At 44.7% G+C, this 26,156-nt stretch overlaps 1 protein-coding gene across 9 annotated transcripts in view; it reads right to left on the reverse strand.

Moving 5' to 3' along the window:
• LOC123994522 (myotubularin-related protein 5-like) overlaps positions 1-26,156 on the reverse strand; it is an 87,553-nt gene that overhangs the window by 26,740 nt on the left and 34,657 nt on the right. For 2 of the 9 annotated variants that reach the window (XM_046297211.1, XM_046297207.1), the window contains exons 3-23: positions 24,049-24,186; positions 23,596-23,721; positions 23,259-23,369; positions 22,532-22,618; positions 20,393-20,422; positions 18,847-18,952; positions 14,348-14,480; positions 14,035-14,158; positions 12,881-12,994; positions 10,225-10,302; positions 9,851-9,964; positions 9,478-9,606; positions 9,284-9,382; positions 2,799-3,009; positions 2,192-2,304; positions 1,855-2,004; positions 1,506-1,574; positions 1,226-1,384; positions 753-1,045; positions 348-520; positions 14-87 (exon numbers count right to left, since the gene is read on the reverse strand). In XM_046297211.1, coding sequence (XP_046153167.1) covers positions 14-87; positions 348-520; positions 753-1,045; positions 1,226-1,384; positions 1,506-1,574; positions 1,855-2,004; positions 2,192-2,304; positions 2,799-3,009; positions 9,284-9,382; positions 9,478-9,606; positions 9,851-9,964; positions 10,225-10,302; positions 12,881-12,994; positions 14,035-14,158; positions 14,348-14,480; positions 18,847-18,952; positions 20,393-20,422; positions 22,532-22,618; positions 23,259-23,369; positions 23,596-23,721; positions 24,049-24,186 — 2,631 coding nt within the window. The remainder of the gene's footprint in view (positions 1-13; positions 88-347; positions 521-752; positions 1,046-1,225; positions 1,385-1,505; positions 1,575-1,854; positions 2,005-2,191; positions 2,305-2,798; positions 3,010-9,283; positions 9,383-9,477; positions 9,607-9,850; positions 9,965-10,224; positions 10,303-12,880; positions 12,995-14,034; positions 14,159-14,347; positions 14,481-18,846; positions 18,953-20,392; positions 20,423-22,531; positions 22,619-23,258; positions 23,370-23,595; positions 23,722-24,048; positions 24,187-26,156) is intronic. The other 7 variants (XM_046297209.1, XM_046297208.1, XM_046297212.1 and 4 more) reach the window with 7 other exon arrangements.

Here is a 26,156-nt window from a genome sequence, read left to right on the forward strand (position 1 = left end):
AGGAATTGGTTACCTTTTGGATCGGTGGCAGTCGCTTACTCTCCCTGTGGACTGCATCCAGCGTCTCGATGTGCATCTGAACGATGTCTGTGGAACAACAGGAGAGGGTGAGAGAAACTGATTAAAACTCTCTCCTAATACACATTTTGAACTCTTGAGAAAACCTGGGTCATATTCATTACGGAACACAGTAGCAAAACTAAAACAAGTATTTCTTATTGGACAAGTTCAGGGAATCCCTCCCCGGCAGTCCTTTTTCTTCCATTAAGTGCCTAATGAATACAACCCTGATCTGTCAAGGAAAGTTCACAACATGAGCACCAAAAACACAAAATGGAGATTCCTACCTGGTATCATGGTGTGTAGTGCCTTGAGGTGCTCGTTGGTAACCCCACTCTCGTTACACACTTTGTCTACGAAGCGGTTGATAAATCGCACCACAGAGTTGGCCACGTCAGAGCTCTCAGCGTCCTCAAAGCCGCTCTCTGTGTCGTAGCTCTCCGCCATGCTGCCAGCAATGCTAAACAAAAACAACAAAGGCATCTTAGGAACGACCAATATGAGCTTGAACTTCAATGTTAAAGTCTTTTCCCTAGGCATACATTTGTTGCTGGTTCCACTGTAAGATGTTACAAAGCTGCCCACTGTATGATAAGCTGGTTTTTAACATGTCTGTTAGTGAAAAAGCTGATGGGTATGTTTTTCTGTCTGTGTGTACCTCGTTGTTGTGTGTGTGTACGTGCGTCCCCCACCTGTTGGTGTACCTGTTGGTGACGTAGCTGTTGCTAACACTCTCCACATCCCCTATCCCGGACCTGTTGAGCAGGCGGTTCTTGCTGGTGTCCAGGGGCAGCAGCAGGTAGGACATGCGGTTGGCGTAGTGGATGGCCTGGCTGAACACCGTGCTCTCCTCTTTCTGCACGCGCTCACTCTGCTGCTCCTTGCTGAGCGTGGGCCACAGCCTGCTCTGCTCTGACGCCAGCTCCAGAGCGCCCAGCAGCTCCTGACCTCCCGCTGCTGGACCAGACTCCTGCTGACCGCGAGACTGGGAGGTGGAAGGGGATAGGTCAGATGGGGTCAATGTATGGATGTACTCCAAGGACTAAGTACCATTATCAAGGAAAACGCCTCTGTTGTGTTTTTACTGCTGTGTTTAATACTAATATACAGGAGCGTTAGCTTAAAAAGGTTCTGCTTGTTGTGTAATTGTAGGGTCCGTTCTTACAGCGATGGACTGCTCCCCCCCGTCTGCCTCCAGATAGAGGGCTCTGATGTGGTTCTGGACATCACTGTAGAACATGGCCTCCCAGAACTGCATGTTAGTCCACACCATGTGCTCCTGCACACAGCTGTAGGCAAACTGGGTGATGCCCGCGCCTAGTTTCTGCCAGACACAAACAAACAAGGCCACACAGAAGCTTTAGAAACAGACCACTTTAAAGCTATGATAACGGACAATGATTTGTTTCTTTTGTGTTGAATAGGGATTGTTTTTTGTGACTTACCCTGCAGAAGGCCGTGACCAGGGGAAGGAGGATGGCTGCAATACCGTGTTCATCCATGTGGGAGCAGTCCTGAGTAGGAGAATAGAGGTCAACATCACCATACTCTCTCAATGTCAGCCATGCAAACACACCACCGATTAGGCTCCATTATTCAGTGTGTGATCTTATGAAAATATAAAGGCCTCCATTGCAGGTAGCATGGTACTGTTTTGAAAAAGTCCCAAAGAGTTTCTTTAGGAACTCCTTCAATACAGCCGTTCTATGTACTGAACCCGACTGTGTGCTGCGGTCTACAATAGAACTTTGTGTAGAAGAGGAGAGAGAATTTTTTTGTGGCTTCGGCATGTACCTGTAAGGTGCAGTTCATCATGCGGACGATGTAGTCAAACTGCTGGTCGTCCAGCACAGCTCGGTTCTGCAGGACGTGCTGGTTGAGCTCCTGGGTCAGACACACCCTGGCCGCCCGGCCCTTCAGCGCCCGCAGTACCGCTGGCATCAGCTGGGGGGGGCAGCAGACACAGGACAAAATTAGGAGATGCAAGAAAAAAATATTTTAAAAAATATATATCTATTAAATCACTAGACTATCATGTAGGTCAAACTTCTAAACTAGCTATAAATTGTTAACACCTTTATCATTCCAAAATGGCCGAGCACTGAGATGCTATTGTGTCCTTGTCTCTCACCTTCTTGGCCTCCAGCATCTTGTTGTCAAATATATAGGTAATGCAGTTCCTGACCACCTCCAGCCTGCGAGCGCTGTTAGCCAGGACATGACCATGCCTGTCCACAATGTCTCCTGGAGGAACACCACGACTCAGCGGTTATTACATCACACTCATCAGTCTACACTGAATCCAGCTCAATTAAACCAACACAGAGATAGATGTGTCACACAGCGGTGGTCCGAACACAGTGGCCTTTCTGGTGGACACTCATGAGTCTACACTGAAGCTACACTGAATCCAGCTCAGTTAAACCCATGCTGAGAGATGGGTCACACAGAGGTTGTCCTAACTAACACAGTGGCCTGTCTAGAGGCCTGTCTAGAGGCCTGTCTGTGTCTGGATCAGCCTCTTTACATCAGACATCAAGCCAAGTCAGACACAATCTCATGTTGGCATCTCTGCTAAATTCTGACCCACAACCCAATAGGAATGTCTGCATCAGTCTTTCAACCATTCATTCACTGCACTACTTAATCCTACCATCTCATGCTGCTCCACCCCCCAGCCCACAATATCCCCAGCAACCCCCTCCACTCAGTCTTTCCCACCAGCTTGGCACACTCACCCAGTGGTGGTCCGGAGGGCACCATGCCTTTGAGCTCGGCCTTGACCACGGGCGGGGCGGTCTGGAGCTTGGCGGCGGCGTGGTCGATGAAGAGCTGGACCGTAACGTCGTCCAGCAGAGGGAACATAGCCAAGTTCTTGGGGTCATTGTGACCAGGGCTCTCAGCTGGCCGCTGCACCTTATGCATGGCCACGGCAGGGTACGGGTTCTCCTGATGGGGGGAGAATAAAACAGGAGCGACCATAAAGTTATAGGGGGAGAAAGGGCAAAGGAAAGAGCTAAGTGGTCTCCTGTTATTTTAGTTAGTGCATTACATAGATGGAGGATCTTAATTGGACCTATATTGTCACAGCAATAGGATTTGAACACTTAGTCCATAATGTTACTTGATCGGTGGTTAGGCTATTAGCTGGCCAAAAGTAGGCTACATGAAGTGCAATAGGACAATTGCATGTCAACATGGCCAGAAAATATTTTAGGTATCTCAGATTGTTCATAGAAACTTTATTGGGAGGATGGGTGGTTGATACTCTTCGTACATTGTAACACAAACCATTTTGAGAAAATCCTGAAAGTGAACATTTCAAGGCCCTTTTTAGACCTGTACATGCCTCCCCTGTAAGACCCAATGATCCGTACATGATACAGACATACCTCTTAGTGTCATTAAACTTCCTTATAGTGTTCTTTAAAATATGGAGTAATGATACCTTCTGAAATACAATTTTACACATTAATTTATTCAACATTTTTAGACATCGTTTTAAACAATATACTCTACAAGCAATGTTACCTCCCAAAAATGTGGGCACTTAACAAATGTCAGGTCTGCTGAGCGCAAACTTGAACGCTGTGAAAATTGTGCAACTTCTAGTGCAAGTTTACTGTGAACACCGAGGCTGTACTTGGTTTAAAATACAGTTAACAGTGGCCATGAAGGCTACGGAGGCTATTTGATCATAATATAGGTCTACCAGAGTGGCCTACCATCAAAAACAATGGTGGAAATGCATCCCATAACAATTTAACATGGAAATAGCTGTTCTATCATTCAGCCAACATAGCAGCTAATGTGTGGTATTCAACATATACATACATTCCATGAGACTAAACAAATATGTAGGGATTGCCATTAATACAGCACATACAGTTGGAGCGAGTGGTCGCATCGGCACTTCGCTCCCGCAGGTAGTATAACTTTTTCATTACATTTCATTACATTTCATTATAGCACAACGGTTTGATTTGTCTAATCTTAGCGATTTCTTCTTAGCTAGCTACATAGCCGTCTTTGTATCAAAGATAATTGTGTAATTATCGTATTTCGCCGTCCTAACGTAGTCTTCACTAGCCAGCTAGCTAACGTCCACTGATTAGCTGCACTGGAGAAACTATTACACTCAACTGAACGACTTGATTAGTGTAGTGTTAGCTAGCTACATAGCTGTCTTTGCTGTCTTCGTATCCAAGATAATTGTGTAGTTTAGTGTGTATTCTTAGAGTGATTATCTTAATTTACCGAGGTTAGCTATCCAGCTATTTGTCGTCCTTAACGTAGGAGACTCTGCTAGCTAGCCAACAGCTAGCCGACAGCTAGCCGACAGCTAGCCGACGTCTACCAAATAGACTCACAACCCGGTCGCATTCACAGGTAGTATCACATTTTAATTTCATTTCATTACAGTACAACGGTTTGATTTGTTTGAACGTAGCTAGCTACATAGCTAGCTACATAGCCGTCTTTGTATCAAAGATAATTGTGTAGTCTAGAGCGATTTTCTAGGTTAGCTAGCCAGCTATTGTCATTCTTTTAACGCAACGTAACGTAAACAACACTGCTAGCTAGCCAGCTAGCCCCCGAATAGCAGCACTGCAGAAACTATTACACTCAACGGAACGACTTGATTAGTGTAGTGTCAACAACGCACCCACTGCCAGCTAGCCTACTTCAGCAGTACTGTATCATTTTAATCATTTTAGTCAATAAGATTCTTGCTACGTAAGCTTAACTTTCTGAACATTCGAGACGTGTAGTCCACTTGTCATTCCAATCTCCTTTGCATTAGCGTAGCCTCTTCTGTAGCCTGTCAACTATGTGTCTGTCTATCCCTGTTCTCTCCTCTCTGCACAGACCATACAAACGCTCCACACCGCGTGGCCGCGGCCACCCTAATCTGGTGGTCCCAGCGCGCATGACCCACGTGGAGTTCCAGGTCTCCGGTAGCCTCTGGAACTGCCGATCTGCGGCCAACAAGGCAGAGTTCATCTCAGCCTATGCCTCCCTCCAGTCCCTCGACTTCTTGGCACTGACGGAAACATGGATCACCACAGACAACACTGCTACTCCTACTGCTCTCTCTTCGTCCGCCCACGTGTTCTCGCACACCCCGAGAGCTTCTGGTCAGCGGGGTGGTGGCACCGGGATCCTCATCTCTCCCAAGTGGTCATTCTCTCTTTCTCCCCTTACCTATCTGTCTATCGCCTCCTTTGAATTCCATGCTGTCACAGTTACCAGCCCTTTCAAGCTTAACATCCTTATCATTTATCACCCTCCAGGTTCCCTCGGAGAGTTCATCAATGAGCTTGATGCCTTGATAAGCTCCTTTCCTGAGGACGGCTCACCTCTCACAGTTCTGGGCGACTTTAACCTCCCCACGTCTACCTTTGACTCATTCCTCTGCCTCCTTCTTTCCACTCCTCTCCTCTTTTGACCTCACCCTCTCACCTTCCCCCCCCCTACTCACAAGGCAGGCAATATGCTCGACCTCATCTTTACTAGATGCTGTTCTTCCACTAACCTCACTGCAACTCCCCTCCAAGTCTCCGACCACTACCTTGTATCCTTTTCCCTCTCATCCAACACCTCCCACACTGCCCCTACTCAGATGGTATCGCGCCGTCCCAACCTTCGCTCTCTCCCCCCCGCTACTCTCTCCTCTTCCATCCTATCATCTCTTCCCTCTGCTCAAACCTTCTCCAACCTATCTCCTGACTCTGCCTCCTCAACCCTCCTCTCCTCCCTCTCTGCATCCTTTGACTCTCTATGTCCCCTATCCTCCAGGCCGGCTCGGTCCTCCCCTCCCGCTCCGTGGCTCGATGACTCATTGCGAGCTCACAGAACAGGGCTCCGGGCAGCCGAGCGGAAATGGAGGAAAACTCGCCTCCCTTCGGACCTGGCATCCTTTCACTCCCTCCTCTCTACATTTTCCTCCTCTGTCTCTGCTGCTAAAGCCACTTTCTACCACTCTAAATTCCAACCATCTGCCTCTAACCCTAGGAAGCTCTTTGCCACCTTCTCCTCCCTCCTGAATCCTCCCCCCTCCTCCCTCTCTGCAGATGACTTCGTCAACCATTTTGAAAAGGTCGACGACATCCGATCCTCGTTTGCTAAGTCAAACGACACCGCTGGTTCTGCTCACACTGCCCTACCCCGTGCTCTGACCTCTTTCTCCCCTCTCTCTCCAGATGAAATCTCGCGTCTTGTGACGGCCGGCCGCCCAACAACCTGCCCGCTTGACCCTATCCCCTCCTCTCTTCTCCAGACCATTTCCGGAGACCTTCTCCCTTACCTCACCTCGCTCATCAACTCATCCCTGACCGCTGGCTACGTCCCTTCCGTCTTCAAGAGGGCGAGAGTTGCACCCCTTCTGAAAAAACCTACACTCGATCCCTCCGATGTCAACAATTACAGACCAGTATCCCTTCTTTCTTTTCTCTCCAAAACTCTTGAACGTGCCGTCCTTGGCCAGCTCTCCCGCTATCTCTCACTGAATGACCTTCTTGATCCAAATCAGTCAGGTTTCAAGACTAGTCATTCAACTGAGACTGCTCTCCTCTGTATCACGGAGGCGCTCCGCACTGCTAAAGCTAACTCTCTCTCCTCTGCTCTCATCCTTCTAGATCTATCGGCTGCCTTCGATACTGTGAACCATCAGATCCTCCTCTCCACCCTCTCCGAGTTGGGCATCTCCGGCGCGGCCCACGCTTGGATTGCGTCCTACCTGACAGGTCGCTCCTACCAGGTGGCGTGGCGAGAATCTGTCTCCTCACCACGCGCTCTCACCACTGGTGTCCCCCGGGGCTCTGTTCAAGGCCCTCTCCTATTCTCGCTATACACCAAGTCACTTGGCTCTGTCATAACCTCACATGGTCTCTCCTATCATTGCTATGCAGACGACACACAATTAATCTTCTCCTTTCCCCCTTCTGATGACCAGGTGGCGAATCGCATCTCTGCATGTCTGGCAGACATATCAGTGTGGATGATGGATCACCACCTCAAGCTGAACCTCGGCAAGACGGAGCTGCTCTTCCTCCCAGGGAAGGACTGCCCGTTCCATGATCTCGCCATCACGGTTGACAACTCCATTGTGTCCTCCTCCCAGAGCGCTAAGAACCTTGGCGTGATCCTGGACAACACCCTGTTGTTCTCAACCAACATCAAGGCGGTGGCCCGTTCCTGTAGGTTCATGCTCTACAACATCCGCAGAGTACGACCCTGCCTCACACAGGAAGCGGCGCAGGTCCTAGTCCAGGCACTTGTCATCTCCTGTCTGGATTACTGCAACTCGCTGTTGGCTGGGCTCCCTGCCTGTGCCATTAAACCCCTTCAACTCATCCAGAACTCCGCAGCCCGTCTGGTGTTCAACCTTCCCAAGTTCTCTCACGTCACCCCGCTCCTCCGTTCTCTCCACTGGCTTCCAGTTGAAGCTCGCATCCGCTACAAGACCATGGTGCTTGCCTACGGAGCTGTGAGGGGAACGGCACCTCAGTACCTCCAGGCTCTGATCAGGCCCTACACCCAAACAAGGGCACTGCGTTCATCCACCTCTGGCCTGCTCGCCTCCCTACCACTGAGGAAGTACAGCTCCCGCTCAGCCCAGTCAAAACTGTTCGCTGCTCTGGCCCCCCAATGGTGGAACAAACTCCCTCACGACGCCAGGACAGCGGAGTCAATCACCACCTTCCGGAGACACCTGAAACCCCACCTCTTTAAGGAATACCTAGGATAGGATAAGTAATCCCTCTCACCCCCCTTAAGATTTAGATGCACTATTGTAAAGTGACTGTTCCACTGGATGTCATAAGGTGAATGCACCAATTTGTAAGTCGCTCTGGATAAGAGCGTCTGCTAAATGACTTAAATGTAAATGTTAAATGTAACCTGTTTATGCACTTGTCCTTCAGACATCAAGGTGACTGAAAATGTTGTGTTTGATATAAAATGTATTATTATTCAAGTCCGTCTTAAAACACTACACTGCCCATTTAAGACAGAAAAAAAGCTCTTTGACTTGCTTTCAAAGATGTCTACAACTGCACACATGTTGTGCTCTTGCAGGAAGCAACCACTCCACCATTGCTGACTAGAAATGTGCTATAACTGGGCTAATAACTCACTTAATAGCCAAGAATACAAACAAATGTACACACCTGGACACATGCAAAACAAGTGCATCTACTCCCTACCACTCATGCTGTAAACACAGTCCAGTTAAAAGGGAATGGCACAGATCCATATATGGCAATGATCTATTTGCATACAGGGATACTGCAGCTCTGATTGGTTATGGCGCACCAGTCTGTGTAAAGTATGGGACTGACTTGTTGATAGTGTTAACTAAAGGGGAAAACTAGAAAGTTGAGTGAAGTTCAATCTCGTGCTTCTCTGTGCGAGCTGATATCTCTTCTGTGTGGCAGTCCCGGGGGAGCTGTGCACACGCAGAGCATAGAGGGAACATTGCCTACAAGTACATCACATTTCTGCTACTTTTAAAGTTATGATACATTTTATGAGCACCACCAACACAATGAATGGGAAAATGAATTCAAAGGGAATTCCCTCTGCTGGTGATTTGCTGAATGTGCAATCCGACATGAGGCTGTGATTGATTAATGACCCATTATGTCAATTGCTATGTATAAAATGGATCATTTCTTCAACAGTAGCAGAGACCGCACACTGGAAACTTTGTGTTTTAAGAGTATAGTTCCAAACAACGTCTTAAAACAAACAAAATCAAAAAGGGTACTTTTGAGATATGAATAGTAGTTTTAATGTTGAATAAATTAATGTACTTAAAAAAAAAGAAATTTGAATCAAGACATACCCCATATTTTAAAACAAACTATAAGAATAACATGACACCAAGATGTTGTCTGTATCACGTACAGTTCACGGATCATAGGGTCTTATTGGAGGCATGTACAGTATAGGTCTAAAAAGAGCCTAAAATGGATACTTTCATCATGATTTTCTTTTTTTGAACTATCTGTGATACCAAAAATATTCTCGGGCCATGCTGCCGTTAAAAATCGGCCAATACTGTTAAAATAACCACGTTAGTGTGAGTTTTCAGGGAATTTTACACAAATCAAAGCTCATCAGCAAAAATTCTAAGCAACAAAAGGGTGATCAAATTAAGACCCTACATCAATAAATAAAATCAATAAACATGTTTTTCATTTTTTTATGCACAACATACGTTTTTGAAGAGCTGCTCAGCCAGCTCCTTGATATGGTTCATGACTTTGTGCGGGCTGCACTCCTCCTGGCGAATACGCTCCACCTGATTGGCTATCAGCTGTAGACACAGGAAAAGACAAACAGGAAGTTAGAATGATTTTTCCTTCACATCTTTACCACTGATTGGGGAGGTGTGTGTGGGGGGGTACTCACATCATCGAACAGGTCTGTGGGTCTGTAAGGCGGCCCTCTCTCCGATATGAACCCAGCGAATGCCATACCATCCAGAACCTTCATCAGGAAGTCATCCTCAGTCAGAGCCCTCTGGCCCAGGAATGCAGCCTGGAGGAACACACACACACTCGTCAGGCCGGAGATTCTTGGGATCCACTCTTCCTTTCTAAGTGTTAGACTCAAAACAGTTTGCAGGTCTGTTTAGAGGAAAATGTTTTTGTCCTCCAGGCACACATTCAAGTGATGTATTCCATTGTGTTCATAAAGACCGTAGTTAGTTCCAGGCTTGTATGAACACAATATATCACCTTAGGAATAAAGTTCAGAGAGATAGAAGGTGATGTGTACCTACCTTATGGAAGCGGATGACTGGTTCAGGGTGGATCCGGATGATGTGCAAACACCAGCGATAGCCATGGAACAGCTGGCCGAACAGCCACAGAAACACCGCCCGGATCTCCTTATCCTGCAACACACAGACAGGGAATTATAACATACTGAGGGGTAAGTATGGAACAGCTGGACAGTAAGCCTGAGAAAGCTCAGAAATCCAGAGACCTTGCTGCAGCATTGCCCCAAACAAAGGGACAGGGACTTTCTCAATTTACATTTGAGCCATTTAGCAGATGCTCTTATCCAGAGCAACTTACAGTAGTGAGTGCAATTATATTCCTTTTTCCACACACACACACACCTTCCACCGAGGATAGAAGGGCTCAACATTACCTGGATCTTGAGTGTGGAGGGTTGTGTGGAGGAAGGGGGGAAGGCATGGTCAGCCATCTCCAGCTCTGGGTCCAACACCTACAAACAAGATGGCAGGAGTCATATTACAACAACATGGACAGAAATATCATCTAATAGTCTTCTCATTAGATCTGTTCATTTCATCAATATTATTCAGTACATAAATCCTACAGCAGCTGCTGCTACATTTTGGCATTCGGACACTGCTTCATCGGGTATCATAAATTACAATACGCTGTCAGAAGCTTTTAGGAAGATGAGAATTCTTGGAAGCCTCGCTCATAAATGAGACCGATGTGGCTTCAGACTAAGCAGCAAACACCCATTAACTAAATTAGCTGCAGAATCTCCTATTCACAGTCCTATTTGGGTTTGGGGATGGCGAGGTGAATTAATTCAGCTAATCGTGAAGACAGCAGCAGAGTACCTAGATAAGCCCACACCCAACGGTTGCTGCCCAACTATCTCTAGAAGCATCACTGTAACAACCTTCACCCACCGCACTCCACCAACCCCCACATAACTTTTCCAGATGATTAAACAAATTAACTATACCTCCAGTTGCAAAAGCTATCGCTTTTCACGCACTGCAATTATCATATCTGTGCTGGTCTGGGTGAAGGTCACTTAGGCCTATTATGTGAGCCGGCTGGGGGGCTGAGGCTTGGACAGCGCTGCACAGAGACTGACAGTGCAGGCAGACAAATGCAGGGCGGAATGGACCCCATGATCACACACACAATGTGCTTCACTGGTTATGGAAGGAAGCATGTGTGCATACACATCACATGCACATAGTGTTTTATTGACTCAGGACACAGAGGACTAGCACTTCCAGTGAAATTGTCCCTGCATTACAGGGCTCTGGTCTCATTCCAGCCATGCAGGGTCACCGGGCCAGCACTACAAGTCTCTATGGCCCACACAGGTTAGGACAGAGGGAGACAGGGGGAAGAAAAGAAAGGAGGACAGAACAGAGGGAAGAGGGAGAGGCCTGTATATTGTATTGTAGAATGGTCAGGTCCCATCACAGGACTGGTTGTTCTGAGATGGAACAATTTTACAGTCTCTATTACTTACCAGAGCAGGTATTGGCTGGTACATAGCTCTTTCCACTGTGTTGTTTTTCAAACATCTAGGAATGTTTAAACATGGTAATGAAGGACAAGGGGGAAGTATACTGGTTGAGGAGCAGCTCCTTTTCAATGTACCTCTGACCGAGAGGACACAGTAACAGCCTAACCCAGTCTCATTCTCTTTTGCCTTTTCTTGCTTTCCCTCTCTCCCCCCTTTCCCACCTCATTTGTCCCTCCCTCCTCCTCTCCTGTTCAGTCTAGCCGTAACAGATTGGCTAGTAACCGCGCAGATTGAGTATGGCTCATGTTTCATGCCCTCCAGCCAATAGAGATCATAGAGACCAGCCTGAGATAAAGCCCATTGGCCTCAGACAGACAGCCTTGGAGAGTTAAAAGCATGAACACTGTATACTGTCACATGTACTAAAATATAATTTATCACGGACCTGTGTCAAAAAACAACCAAAAATGTTTTTCTATAACAGTTAAGAAAAGTGCCAAAAAGCTAATGAAGTACGCATTTTTGAGCAGTTCCGAGCAATGCCGGTCTGGCAATATTCTGAGCAATCTACGCAAGTCCATATCAGATGTTCCTTCATATTAAAACATACAACTTGACTCTTATCCTGATAAAGAAATGAGGGGAGGAAGACATTTTTATCAAGGGAATAATATGTTCCCAAATATTTCTCATGTGGGACAGCATGTCAGATTCTATAATTCATCTTCTCCCTCTGGTCCAACTCTGATAACACAAACAGTTTGGGCTGTGGGAATCAATGCCAATGTCATACAGGCAAACAAATAAACCCTCTTTTGGCTCCAAATTGTAGTATAATTTCATTCATTGAAGATGGGTATATCCATTCTTTCATAATTATTTATTGGACTACTGTGTATTACAGTAAGATCTGCACATTTTTAGTTGTGTCTCATGGGTAATTTTAATGTTGTAAAATATGATATTGTTTTATAGGGGTGTGTAATGGTAGTTCTGATACCTTACAATTAGAATTTAAGATTGTGGTAAATTACTTTGTGATCACAAACCCAATTGCTTACAATATCAACCAGAATCATTCAATAAATAAAATCTGCCACCATGTGTTTGTTGTAGCTAATGATGGGAAAGCAATGGCATGGCTCTCCTCCACATAGAAACAAAAGCATAAAACCAGCCATAGACACCAATGATAGGCAGGCACAATCAGATTAGTTTTACATAACATGGATCTTATCTGAACAACAGGAATTTCCAGATTGTGCTGGCAGTGATAAGCTCGATTACAATAAGGAACTTGATCTTATTTAGAAAAGGAGTTGGTTCAGAAGTAGTAAATCAACATCGCAATGTGATGCTGTGCTTAAACCACTATAGCTGTACATGGCTCAGGGTAATACATAGTGGGAGTCCCCGTGTTGGGTTAATGTGCTGTACTGGTATTGGTGACGGATGTAGCTGTATGACGTGAAGGTGTAGAAGTCTGAAGGGTGTAGAAGGGTGTAGAAGTCTGAAGGGTGTTGCGGTGAGGTGTGAGTGTTGTCATCACGGTGGTTACCATGGAGAGGGCAGTCTGGGTCTGCTGCAAGAGGGGGTCGGGGAGCAGAGAGATGTGGACACACTCCGGGATGGTCACCGTGCCTCCGTCCAGGTCAGCGATGATCACATCCAACTGTAGAACACACACAGACGGCTCAGTCAGTGCGATATCTTTGATTGATCTTGTAAGAGATCACTGTACTGCATACTGTACATGATGCTAAGTGTGCTGATTGAGAACAGTAGTGACTGACAGAGCCACAGACACACACACACAAACGCTTCTGTCAACAGCTGTTCATTACAGAACTTTACCTACTGCAGCAGTGAAATTGACCTTTTAACAGGCCGTTGGGTTGTCAAGGCGATAACCTCTCACCCCCTTACACTCCATCATCAATCTATCTATGAGAGCCATGTGACTGTATAGTATACTATATTAAACAGACAGGCAGTCCGTTGTTAAAAGTCATTACATAACAAAGCATGGCGAGGGACCACATGTAGTTTAACGCACCCTAACCAAGACCTCTGAAACATGACACTATAATGACTGTCTTTTCATAGTCCCAAATCCCAATCTGAAATGTATTTAGTGCCTAGCCCACTACTGCTATTTTACCTGCCTTCACTCTAAAATGTACCTTGTTTTTATTGAATATCCTTTTGTATTATTCTTTCCTCAGAGCTTTGAGATAACTAATGAAAAGCGATATACAAAATAAATGTATTTGTATTATTCATCTTAACCATCAGTTTGTCTTTAATAACAAAAGGAAACTTTCAAAGTTATCCAACATTCCACTGGATATAGAATGAAGATATTTAAGTTACATGTAATGTATATTGCTAATGTACCTTGGCATGGTTTACAAAGACCGTTGTGTTAGTACTGAGAGGTGTTTAAGCTAAAATAGGTTTCAGATGGCTAAAACACAGCAGGTCTGGGTTGTTGAGTGAGATGAATTATAGATAAGGAAAGAAGGCCAGAGAACTGACAATATCCAATAATCAAGATCGTACCACAAGCTGTCAAAGTATGGGGGGGGCAACACAGAATTAAGACAGTCTTTACTGGCATCAGATAGGCTTTACAAATGCATACCACTGACAGAATATATAAACATGATCTAGAAAATAAATCAAAAAGAAGTATTGTAGATTGGAACATACGGTCATGCTACCCACCAGTTCCTGGGTCTCGGAACGGAAGAAAGAATTGACCCCGATGATGAAAGGCGTGGGCGTGCTCAGCACCTCCAGGAGTTTGCCCGGCAGGATGGGGACGTAAGTAAAACTGTCGGGAGGGAAAACAAGAGGAAATCAGATTTATCAGGAATCAGATTAGGAGATGATATGATAAGTGAGGAAATCACCCAAACTAACATACCAATATCTTGTTAATCTTGTTAATCAAATCCCTGTAAATTCACAACATTAAAAAGACATCTATGAACCTATTTTACAACGAAAAACACACACACACCTGTATTTGAGGGGGAACATGATGGCCAGTAGTGCTCTGCAGGCGTCTGTTAGTCTCTGGTAGCTGCTGGACAGGAACAGGATTTTGTGTTCCGTCAGAGCAGCACAGAACAGATACAGGACGTTCACTATACCTGAGAGCAACAACATAGCAGAGGTACAGTATTCACTTTACTTGCAGGGAAAGACCAACTGCGTGGATTGTAAAGATCAAATGTATCTTCAAACAAAATGATCAAACATGCAGGCATTAAGACAGATATCTACAACCAATACCCCAAAATGACAAAGCATACACAGGTTCTTAGAATTCTTTTGCAAATTTATAACAAAAACGAAATACCTTATTTACATAAGTATTCAGACCCTTTGCTATGAGACTCAAAATTGAGCTCAGGTGCATACAGTTTCCATTGATCATCCTTGAGATGTTTCAACAACTTAGAGTCCACCTGTGGTAAATTCAATTGATTGGACATGATTTGGAAAGGCACACACCTGCCTATAATGTTCCACAGTTGACAGTGCATGTCAGAGCAAAAAAAACGAGGCATGAGGTTGAAGGAATTATTCGTAGAGCTCCGAGACAGGATTGTGTTGAGACACATATGGGGCGGCAGGGTAGCCTAGTGGTTAGAGCATGTGACTAGTAACCGGAAGGTAGCGAGTTCAAACCCCCGAGCTGACAAGGTACAAATCTGTCATTCTGCCCCTGAACAAGCAGTTAACCCACTGTTCCTAGGCAGTCATTGAAAATAAGAATTTGTTCTTAACTGACTTGCCTGGTTAAATACAGGTAAAATAAAATAAAAAAATACAAAAAAATATCTGGGGAAGGGTACGAAAAAAGGTCTGCAGCATTGAAGAAGGTCCCCAAAAACAGTGGCCGCCATCATTCTTAAATGGAAGAAGTTTGGAACCACAGACTCTTCCTAGAGCCTGGCCAAACTGAGCAATCGGAGGAGAAGGGCCTTGGTCACTGCCCGAGCTCTAGAGTTCCTCTGTGGAGATGGGAGAATCGTCCAGAAGGACAACCATCTCTGTAGCACTCCACCAATCAGACTTCAGGAAACGGCACATGACAGCCCACTTGGAGTTTGCCAAAAGGCACCTAAAGGACGCTCAGACCATGAAAAACAAGATTCTCTCGTCTTATGAAACCATGATTGAACTCTTTGGCCTGAATGCCAAGTGTCACACCTGGCACCATCCCTACGGTGAAGCATGGTGGCAGCATCATGCTGTGGGGATGTTTTTCAGTGACAGGGACTGAGAGACTAGTCAGGATTGCGGGAAAGATGAACAGAGCAAAGTACAGATGAAGTCCCGAGTGCTCTGAAACAGGTTCCCAGACTGGGGGGGGGGGCAAAGACAGGTCAACGACCCTAAGCACACGGCCAAGACAACACAGGAGTGGCCCAGCCAGCGCCGGACTTGAACCCGAACGAACATCTCGGGAGAGACCTGAAAATGTAATGCTCCCCATCCAACCTGACAGAGCTTGATAGGATCTGCAGAGAAGAACGGAAGAAACTCCCCAAATACAGGTGTGCCAAGCTTGTAGCGTCATACCCAAGACGACTTGAGGCTGTAATCGCTGCCAAAGTTGCTTCAAAAAAGTACTGAGTAATGGGTCTGAATACTTGCGTAAATGTAATATTTCAAAACCTTTTATTGCTTTGTCATTATGGGGGTATTGTGGGGTATTGTGTGTAGAATGATGGGGGGGACACACAATTTAATACAGTTTTGAATAAGGCTGTAATGTAACAAAATGTGGAAAAAGTCAAGGGTTCTGAATACTATCCGAATGCAGTGTACACACAGACAACTGTTAAAAAGTTTGGGGTGACTTAGAAATACCCTTGTTTTCTAAGAGTGTCTAGTGTGTGAAACAGATGCCTCACAAGTCCTCAACTGGCAGCTAGATTAAATAGTATCTGCAAAACACAGTCTTAACGTCAAAAGTGAAGTGGTGACTCCGGGATGCTGGCCATCTAGGCAGAGTTACAAAGAAAAGGCCATTTCTCAAACTGGCCAATAATAAAAGACTAACATGGGCAAAAGAACACAGACACTGGACAGAGGAACTCTGTCTAGATGGCCAGCATCCCGGAGTTGCCTCTTCACTGTTGACGTTGAGACTGGTGTTTTGCGGGTACTATTTAATGAAGCTGCCAGTTGAGGACTTGTGAGGCGTTTGTTTCCCAAACTAGGCACTGCAATGTGCTTGTCCTTTTGCTCAGTTGTGCACCGGGGCCTCCCACTCCTCTTTCTATTCTGGTTAGAGCTAGAATAGAAGGGAGTAGTACACAGCGTTGTACGAGATCTTCAGTTTCTGACGGGTTTCAGAAGAAACATTCTTTGTTTCTGGCTATTATAAGCCTGTAATTGAACCCACACATGCCGATGCTCCAGATACTCAACTAGTCTAAAGAAGGCCAGTTTTATTGCTTCTTTAATCAGAACCGTTTTCAGCTGTGCTAACATAATTGCAAAAGGGTTTTCTAATGATCAATTAGCCTTTTAATATGATAAACTTGGATTAGCTAACAACATACCATTGGAACACAGGAGTGATGGTTGCTGATAATGGGCTTCTGTACGCCTATGTAGATATTCCTTTCTTTTTTTCTTATCTGCCGTTTCCAGCTACAATAATAATTTACAACAATGTCTACATTGTATTTCTGATCAATGATGTTACTTTAAAAATGAACAAAAAAAGGATTGTCTTTAAAAAAAAACAAGGACATTTCTAAGTGACCCCAAACCTTTGAACGGTTGAGTAAACTCAGCAAAAAAAGAAACGTCCCTTTTCAGAACCCGGTCTTTCGAAGATCATTCGTAAAAATCCAAATAACTTCACAGATCTTCATTGTAAAGGGTTTAAACACTGTTTCCCATGCTTGTTCAATGAACCATAAACAATTAATGAACATGCACCTGTGGAATGGTCGTTAAGACACTAACAGCTTACAGACGGTAGGCAATTAAGGTCAGTTATGAAAACTTAGGACACTAAAAAGGCCTTTCTACGGACTCTGAAAAACACCAAAAGATAGATGCCCAGGGTCCCTGCTCATCTGCATGAACATGCCTTAGGCATTCTGCAAGGAGGCATGAGGACTGCAGATGTGGCCAGGGCAATAAATTGCAATGTCCGTACTGTGAGACACCGAAGACAGCGCTACAGGGAGACAGGATTGACAGCTGATAGTCCTCGCAATGGCAGACCACGTGTAACAACACCTGCCCAGAATCGGTACATCCAAACATCCCACCGGGACAGGTACAGGATTGCAACAACTGCCGAGTTACACCAGGAACGCACAATCCCTCCATCAGTGCTCAGACTGTCCACAATAGGCTGAGAGAGGCTGGACTGAGGGCTTGTAGGCTTATTAAAAGGCAGGTCCACAGACATCACCGGCAACAACGTCACCTATGGGCACAAACCCACCGTCGCTTGACCAAACAGGACTGGAAAAAGTGCTCTTCACTGACGAGTCGCAGTTTGTCTCACCAGGGGTGATGGTCGGATTCACGTTTATCGTTGAAGGAATGAGCGTTACACAGAGGCCTGTACTCTGGAGCGGGATCAATTTGGAGGTGGAGGGTCCGTCATGGTCTGGGTGTCACAGCATCATCGGACTGAGCTTGTTGTCATTGCAGGCAATCTCAACTCTGTGCGTTACAGGGAAGACATCCTCCTACTTCATGCGGTACTCTTCCTGCAAACTCATCTGACATGACCCTCCAGCATGACAATACCACCAGCCATACTGCTTGTTCTGTGCGTGATTTCCTGCAAGACAGGAATGTCAGTGTTCTGCCATGGCCAGCGAAGAGCCTGGATCTCAATCCCATTGAGCACATCTGGGACCTGTTGGATCGGAGGGTGAGGGCCAATCCTCCCAGAAATGTCCGGGAACTTGCAGGTGCCTTGCCGGAAGAGTGGGGTAACATCTTACAGCAAGAACTGGCAAATCTGGTGCAGTCCATGAGGAGATGCACAGCAGTACTTAGTCAGTAGCTGGTGTGGCCACCAGCTGCATTGTTACTTTAGACTTTTACCCCCCCCCCCCTTTGTTCAGGGACACATTATTCCATTTCTGTTAGTCACATGTCTGTGAAACTTGTTCAGTTGATGTCTCAGTTGTTGAATCTTATGTTCATACAAATAAATACACGTTAAGTTTGCTGAAAATAAATGCAGTTGACAGTGAGGACATTTATTTTTTTGCTGAGTTTATACACACACACACACACACACACACACACACACACACACACACACACACACACACACACACACACACCTTTCCCCGCAACTCATCAAATATAGGCCTGTGATTTGCGTTCATTAAGCAATTGAACAATTGGTGAAGGTCTTTGAAATCAAAGGAACATTGGACTCTGATTGGTCCATATCACTGACATCACATAAGGTGCCCCATCGGTCCTGGGCTGAATAAACTGCATTGTGATTTGCCGTACCAAGCTGTCTAAAGAGATGGGCTACGCTGCTGCCGCTGACAGGGAGGGAGTCGTTGATGGGAGTCTGGATGACCTGTCGATCGCCCGCACCCAATGTTATAGTCCTCTAGAGAGAGAAAGAGAGGGTCACATGGAAAAAGAGAACAGATAGTGTGAATGCTCTCTCTGAAAAATGGGGATTAGCAACTACAGCACAATCACAGAGATTTGGAGTGTATTGAGGAGAAATCACAGATATGAATCACAGGGGTTTAGCAGGTACATTAGAACTCCACAGTAACCAGCCATTCAGAGCTGAACAGGAGAGAACTGACCTATGCTGAACTGAGAAACCCAGAGCAATGGGCCTTACCACAGATTCAAATCAGCCCACCATATTAAATGGGCCTTTATGAGAGTCAAATACCAATGACATTCCAGATTGTCCATAGAGGGACATTTCCATTGCATTTTGGAAAGGGCAGAGTTCAAACATCTGAATGATTTCGTGGGGGGGGGTCTTAACATTTGAAATGTCTTATTGGTTTTGTGTTACTGGATAGTTCTTACGGCCATGTGACACAGAGGGGAGGGAAGTGACAGAATGATTTAGATTGTTTTGTTTTGATTGTAACATTCATGAAACATCTTAGTCATGTAAACTTCACATTGTAGCACATACATTACATTTATAGCTTAAGAGAGTTGTACTAGTTGTTGTAAAATATAAGTTGCCATCATTTGTAAGTGTGATATTTATGTTGCATGCAATGTCAATGACTGTTTTGGATTTTAAGTATTTGCAAGACTGAAAAAGCATGTTAGCCGACATGAGTTAAGGCACAATTTGCACAGCATGATAGGTACCGTGGGTCTTGGCTGCAAATGAAGACCGATTACAAAGAGTTGCATACAGGACAGGTAGCACAAGGGTCAAAGAAGGCATCCAATACATCACATAGAAACACAATCACATCAGCCTCTAGGACAGACATCACATAGTAATACAACAGAATACACAGAAACAACTGGAACAACCTACAGAGGCTGTATACCACAGTTGACAAGTAGGAATGCAAATTATTTTAAGTACTGAAATTCTTCAAAAATACATTTTCATTTTTACTATAAAATAGGGAATAGATTTAAAAACAGACATTTTCAAATAAACTCCAGAAGCAGGAATCTACTGTAGCCAAATCTTCATTTAAAAGTACTTAAAATACAAGGCCCAAGTATATATCTGGGAACGAAAAGGTTGGCGTTAGCTCATGCTCTCTACAGCAGCAATGGGAACGCAATGATCCAACTGTTGAACACCATTTCACAGTCACTCGTCTGATCAACAACCAATTAGATATCCTTGAATTTTTCCAGGCTACCAATAACAGATCGTAAAAAGATCAGCCATTGGGTAACAGACTGGGCCTTATCAAAGAGATTTGATTGGTTTTCCCTTGAGAGAGAGAGGTAGGTGAGATCCATAGACAGAGGAGGATCCCGACAGAATTAGGGAAAGCTAGGAGCTGATTGGTTGAAAGGAGAATAAAGTAGTCAGGCGGCGTACCAAGCGCTCTTCTCTCTCCTCCCGGCACGGCTACACAAGCCAAGCACCCCAAAAACACACAGAGAGAGAGAGAGAGACAGAGAGACAGACAGAGAGACAGAGAGACAGAGAGACAGAGAGACAGAGAGACAGAGAGACAGAGAGACAGAGAGACAGAGAGACAGAGAGACAGAGAGACAGAGAGACAGAGAGACAGAGAGAGAGAGAGAGAGAGAGAGAGAGAGAGAGAGAGAGAGAAAGAGAGAGAAAGAAATACACCATAGGAGAACACATGGATTAAAGACAACAGGGTCCAAACAAAAACATGACAAAACATTAACATGACATTACAAATATACACAGATGTTAACAGCGTGGCATTATGACATGAGTATAGCAACATAAGGCACAGAGTCAAACCAGCTGTCAACTTTGGGGAAATAAAATGGAAGCAGCCACAGCTCAGTTCAGCCACATTTAATATCTGACATTGTAGCTTAGGGCTGGGCGATAAATCAATATCAAGAGGTAATTACTTCTCTCAATAACCATATAAAACGTTTACATTCATTTTTGTTGATGTCGATAAATAGAATAATTAGGTACAGCAGTCTATTTCACCTGTGTCGCAGCAGGAACGTGCGGAGAAGTGACAATGTGCACGTGGAGAGGTATACGCCCACAAAAAAACACTTCGCACCTCGGGTGATGGCGTAGCCACTATTAACCACAAAAAATTTGTGACATAGGCGAAAACAGTGGCAGTGATAGCCATGGAGAGGGACCAGTAATTTGGAAGTGGTTTGGCTTTTTGAAGTCCGACAAACAGCAGAGCAATGTTCGGTGCAAATTGTGCCGTAGACAGGTGGCTACGAAATCTGGTAATACGACAAACCTTTTTCACATCTTAAGCAAAATCACTCTTTGGAACATGCAGGAAGTTTGAGTTTGCGCCACGGTATTGATAAACGCCCCTCAAGCACCAGCCAGATCTAGGGATGTTTGCCCGAAGCAGTCAACACCGACAGCATTTATGCCATACATGCAAACATCACAAATGCTATTATGCATTGCATTGCTAAGGACATGCTACCAATTAGCACAGTGGAAAAGGAAGGTTTCAAGAAGCTTGTCAATTTAATTGACACCAGGTACATGCTCCCTCGCAGCAAACATGGAACGATTTTCCATGTGTAGCTCACAATAAATAAATAAAAAATAGGCAAGTCAGTTAAGAACAACTTCTTATTTACAATGACGGCCTATCGGGGAACAGTGGGTTAACTGCCTTGTTCAGGGATAGAATGACAGATTTTTACCTTGTCAGCTTGGGGATTCGATCTAGCAACCTTTCAGTTACTGGCCCAACGCTCTAACCACGGTGTGTTCAGGCATTCTTGAGTTTGAAGCAGATATGCACCTTTTAAACGTTATTTGATTAATAACGTGATAATTATAGTTTTCGAATGAAAAAAATATTGATATCATGGTCATTTATTTGCCATATCGCCCAGCCCTATCGTAGCTACAAGTAGCTACAAGTGTGTGTGTGTGTGTGTGTGTGTGTGTGTGTGTGTGTGTGTGTGTGTGTGTGTGTGTGTGTGTGTGTGTGTGTGTGTGTGTGTGTGTGTGTGTGTGTGTGTGTGTGTGTGTGTGTGTGTGTGTGTGTGTGTGTGTGTGTTAATGCTGATTAGTCCCATCTCTCATTCAGACCACTGCACTGCCTGCTATGAGGCCATCTGGTGTCCCATATGGTCACCCTCAGAGAACCAGTGTTTGTGTACGGTGTGTGTTCCTCACCAAGTGAATAGTCTATGCACTTCTACAACAGATCAATAATGGCAAACACATCAGATCGATCCACGGCAAACAACGGCACACAGAATCAAAACAATTCTTTGACTTTAAAAAGGTCTCAAAAATGATTGAAATTATTGACAGGTTAATGTAGCATGGAATACGCAGCATCGTTAGGCCACAAATTCCACAAAAGCAGACTAGAGCAAACTGCAAACCACTGAGTGAATATTAAATCAGCATGGTTTGAGATGATTACAGGAAATACAAAACAGACTTTTTAGAATCATCATGTTTATCTAAATAGATAAAATCACAATGAGGCAAGCGGATTTGTAAGAAGCTGCCGGGAGGTGATGTTACCTGGTCCTGAAAGCAGCCCAGTAGCCAGTCACAGGCTAAGGCCTGAGGAACCGAAAGATTTAAACTACATACTGGGGACTCATTTATCTGTAACACACAGGAGGAACCAATGTACAGCGGGGTTCAATGGCATGTTACACAAGGGAACAAAATGTACAGAAATGTACGTATAGGCCCAATATACTAGTAGTGCACGATTTAGTATACTAGTTTACTGTATGTTACACTACTTCATGCTGTAGCGTCATTGAATTAGTTTGAGACAAACAGTACATTTAAATTGTGCACATAGGGTGAATACAAGAGCTAAGAAAATATTCCTATACATTGTGTGTAGCAGTGGAGGCTGCTAAGGGGAGGAGGCTCATGATGCCTGGAACAGAGCGTTTGGAATGGCATCAAGGTGCCATTAAGGTCCATTAAGGATTAAGGTGCCACCAACCTCCTATGGTGTGTAGGTTACTATGCTGGCCATCTCCTCTTTGCTGAGGACCCGGCATTGACTCGGCAATGAGGGTTAGCATAGCACACCCACTAATGCTAAGCTACAATGCAAACAGGTTGGTTAAAGTAATGTGCTAGCAGTCTGCATTGGCCAACATGCTAAGCTAATATGCTAGCAGGTTGGATAGGGCTAACAAGCTAATAGGCTAGATGGTTGGGAGGGTTGCACAGCCCAGGAGAATACGTAAAAGTCGTTATGCATGCTGAAAGGAGGTGTGTTTACCTGAGAACCACCAGCGACGGGGATGACGCAGGTGAGGAGGTTTCCGATGACCGTTTCCAAGGGAACGCTGAGGCTATCCACGTGCACGGCGTAGATGAGTCCCAAACAGTTCTGGACAGGGGAGGCACCCAGTCAAAAGACAAGCACACACTTTCCTTGACTTGTAGTGAAATAACAAATGGGGTTTGTGGGTGAAGAACACTACCTAAAGCAAAATACAGCCAAATCAAGCCTAGAGTTGTCTCAATCACTCATTGTTGTAACAAGAAACATAGATGAGAAGTGCAATGGGAGTATCGGACAGGGACGTGCAGTATTGTTTTGAGGTGCGTTGTACCCTGAAGACCTCTGTGTGGTCCAGACGGGACACCAGCACCAGGCTCTTGGGGGCAAAGACCTGGGCCGGCTGGACCAGCCCTGGGACTTCGTCCTCATCCACCTCACTGGCCTCAGCTTTCGGTAGCTACACACACAGAATGAGACAAAATATCATACAGTGTACAGAACGTAGCCTACTTTGTGCAAATGTTCTATAGACGTACCATTAAAGATGTAACGTCATATCACAGATGTCACATACAGCTTGGAACTTTTATAAACCGTTACCTGTTTCTAATATGATCAGATCGTCTCATTTCCACAACTTTGTTGCCAGCATAAAATGGTGGCACATTGTTGCTACACAGTACAGCTGTAACGATACAGTTACTGGTTCATAATGACATTGGCTCAGTGTGTGAGGAGAAGTGTGGCGAGGGGGGCCTCTTCTCTTTCTCCTCCAGTCTCTCACCTGAGGGTTGTCCAGGCCCTCCCAGAACGTGAAACAGGCACAGTAGTGACGCTCTGAGTTGATGTCGGTCAGAACCGACACGAAGAACGACGGACGTTCCCTCTCTGGAACTAACTGCCATCCGTTGGGCTGACAGAACTAAGAGAGGGAGAAAGAGGAGGGGGGGAGAGGGTGAGTGACAGAAAATGGGTCAAAGGGTGCAGGGGTCGAAAAACAAGGGAAGAAGGAGGGAAACGGGAATGAGGTGAAAAGGATAGGAGGGAGAGATTGATTATAGGAGAGGAATATACAGTATTAGTGGGCCGAATCCCAGTGTGGTATGTCACATGTCCCTACTCTGCATCTCTCTGTGACTCACCTCTGATCTCTAGCCTATCATTTGGTTATTTTCCACCGCTAGGCTATATCAAGTTAAGAAAACTTTCCACGTGTCAGAAATGATTAACCTTACACCCTTATTTTGGATGGTTGAGAAATAGGCTAGAAGCAAACCAAGGAATAACCATTGTTCTGTAGGCATTCATCTTGTAATATATAATGAATGAAATACATTTACATTTACATTTAAGTCATTTAGCAGACGCTCTTATCCAGAGCGACTTACAAATTGGTGCATTCACCTTATGACATCCAGTGGGACAGTCACTTAACAATAGTGCAAAAATAGTGCAAAAATACAAATAGTGCAAAAATACAAATAGTGCAAAAATACAAAACAGACATGCCATTGAACCCCGTTGTACATATATAATGAACACTTAGGAATTCTTCAATATTGACTCTGGCAAAACACAATAGAAAATGAGGTAAACAATACTGGAATAAGGGTTATTTGGGAGACATTAAATACACATCAACAGTAAATTATTCTGGGTTATGTTGATCCCTTCATGATGCAGCCTTTCTTCAGGCACGGATGATGTACAGTTGAAGTCGGAAGTTTACATACACTTAGGTTGGAGTCATTAAAACTTGTTTTTCAACCATTCCACAAATTTCTTGTTAACACACTATAGTTTTGGCAAGTTGGTTAGGACGTCTACTTTGTGCATGAAAAGTAATTTTTCCAACAATTGTTTACAGACTGATTATTTCACTTCTAATTCACTGTATCACAATTCCAGCGGGTCAGAAGATTACATACACTAAGGTGACTGTGTCTTTAAACAGCTTGGAAAGCTCCAGAAAATGATGTCATGGCTTTAGAAGCTTCTGATGGGCTAATTGGACATAATTTGAGTCAATTGGAGGTGTACCTGTGGATGTATTTCAAGGCCTACCTTCAAACTCAGTGTCTCTTTGCTTGACATCATGGGAAAAATCCAAAGAAATCAGCCAAGACCTCAGACTTTTTTTGCTGTTGACCTACACAAGTCTGGTTCATCCTTGGGAGCAATTTCCATAATGACCATCATTATGTTTGGAGGAAAAGGGGGAGGCTTGCAAGCCGAAGGACACCGTCCCAGCTGTGAAGCACGGGGGTGGCAGCATCATGTTATGGGGGTGCTTTGCTGCAGGACAGACAGGTGCACTTCACAAAATTAGATGGCATCATGAGGGAGGAAAATGATGTGGATATATTGAAGCAAAATCTCAAGAAGTTAAAGCTTGGTCGCAAATGGGTCTGGCAAATGGACAATGACCCCAAGCATATTTCCAAAGTTGTGGCAAAATGGCTTAAGGACAACATAGTCAAGGTATTGAAGTGGCCATCACAAAGCACTGACCTTAATCCCATAGAAAATATGTGGGCAGAACTGAAAAAGCGTGTGCGAGTAAGGAGGCTTACAAACCTGACTCAGTTACACCAGCTCTGTCATGAGGAATGGGCCAAAATTATTGTGAGAACTTATTGTGGGAAGCTTGTGGAAGGCTAACCAAAACGGTTGACCCAAGTTAAACAATTTAAAGGCAATGCTACCAAATACTAATTGAGTGTATGTACACTTCTGACACACTGGAAATGTGATGAAATAAATAAAAGCATTCTCACTACTATTGTTCTGACATTTCACATTCTTAAAATAAAGTGGTGATCCTAACTGACTTAAAGACAGGGAATTGTTACTAGGATTAAATGTCTGGAATTGTGGGAAAAATGAGTTTAA

Source organism: Oncorhynchus gorbuscha, linkage group LG14 (genome assembly GCF_021184085.1).
Source record: "Oncorhynchus gorbuscha isolate QuinsamMale2020 ecotype Even-year linkage group LG14, OgorEven_v1.0, whole genome shotgun sequence".
NCBI lineage: Eukaryota > Metazoa > Chordata > Actinopteri > Salmoniformes > Salmonidae > Oncorhynchus > Oncorhynchus gorbuscha.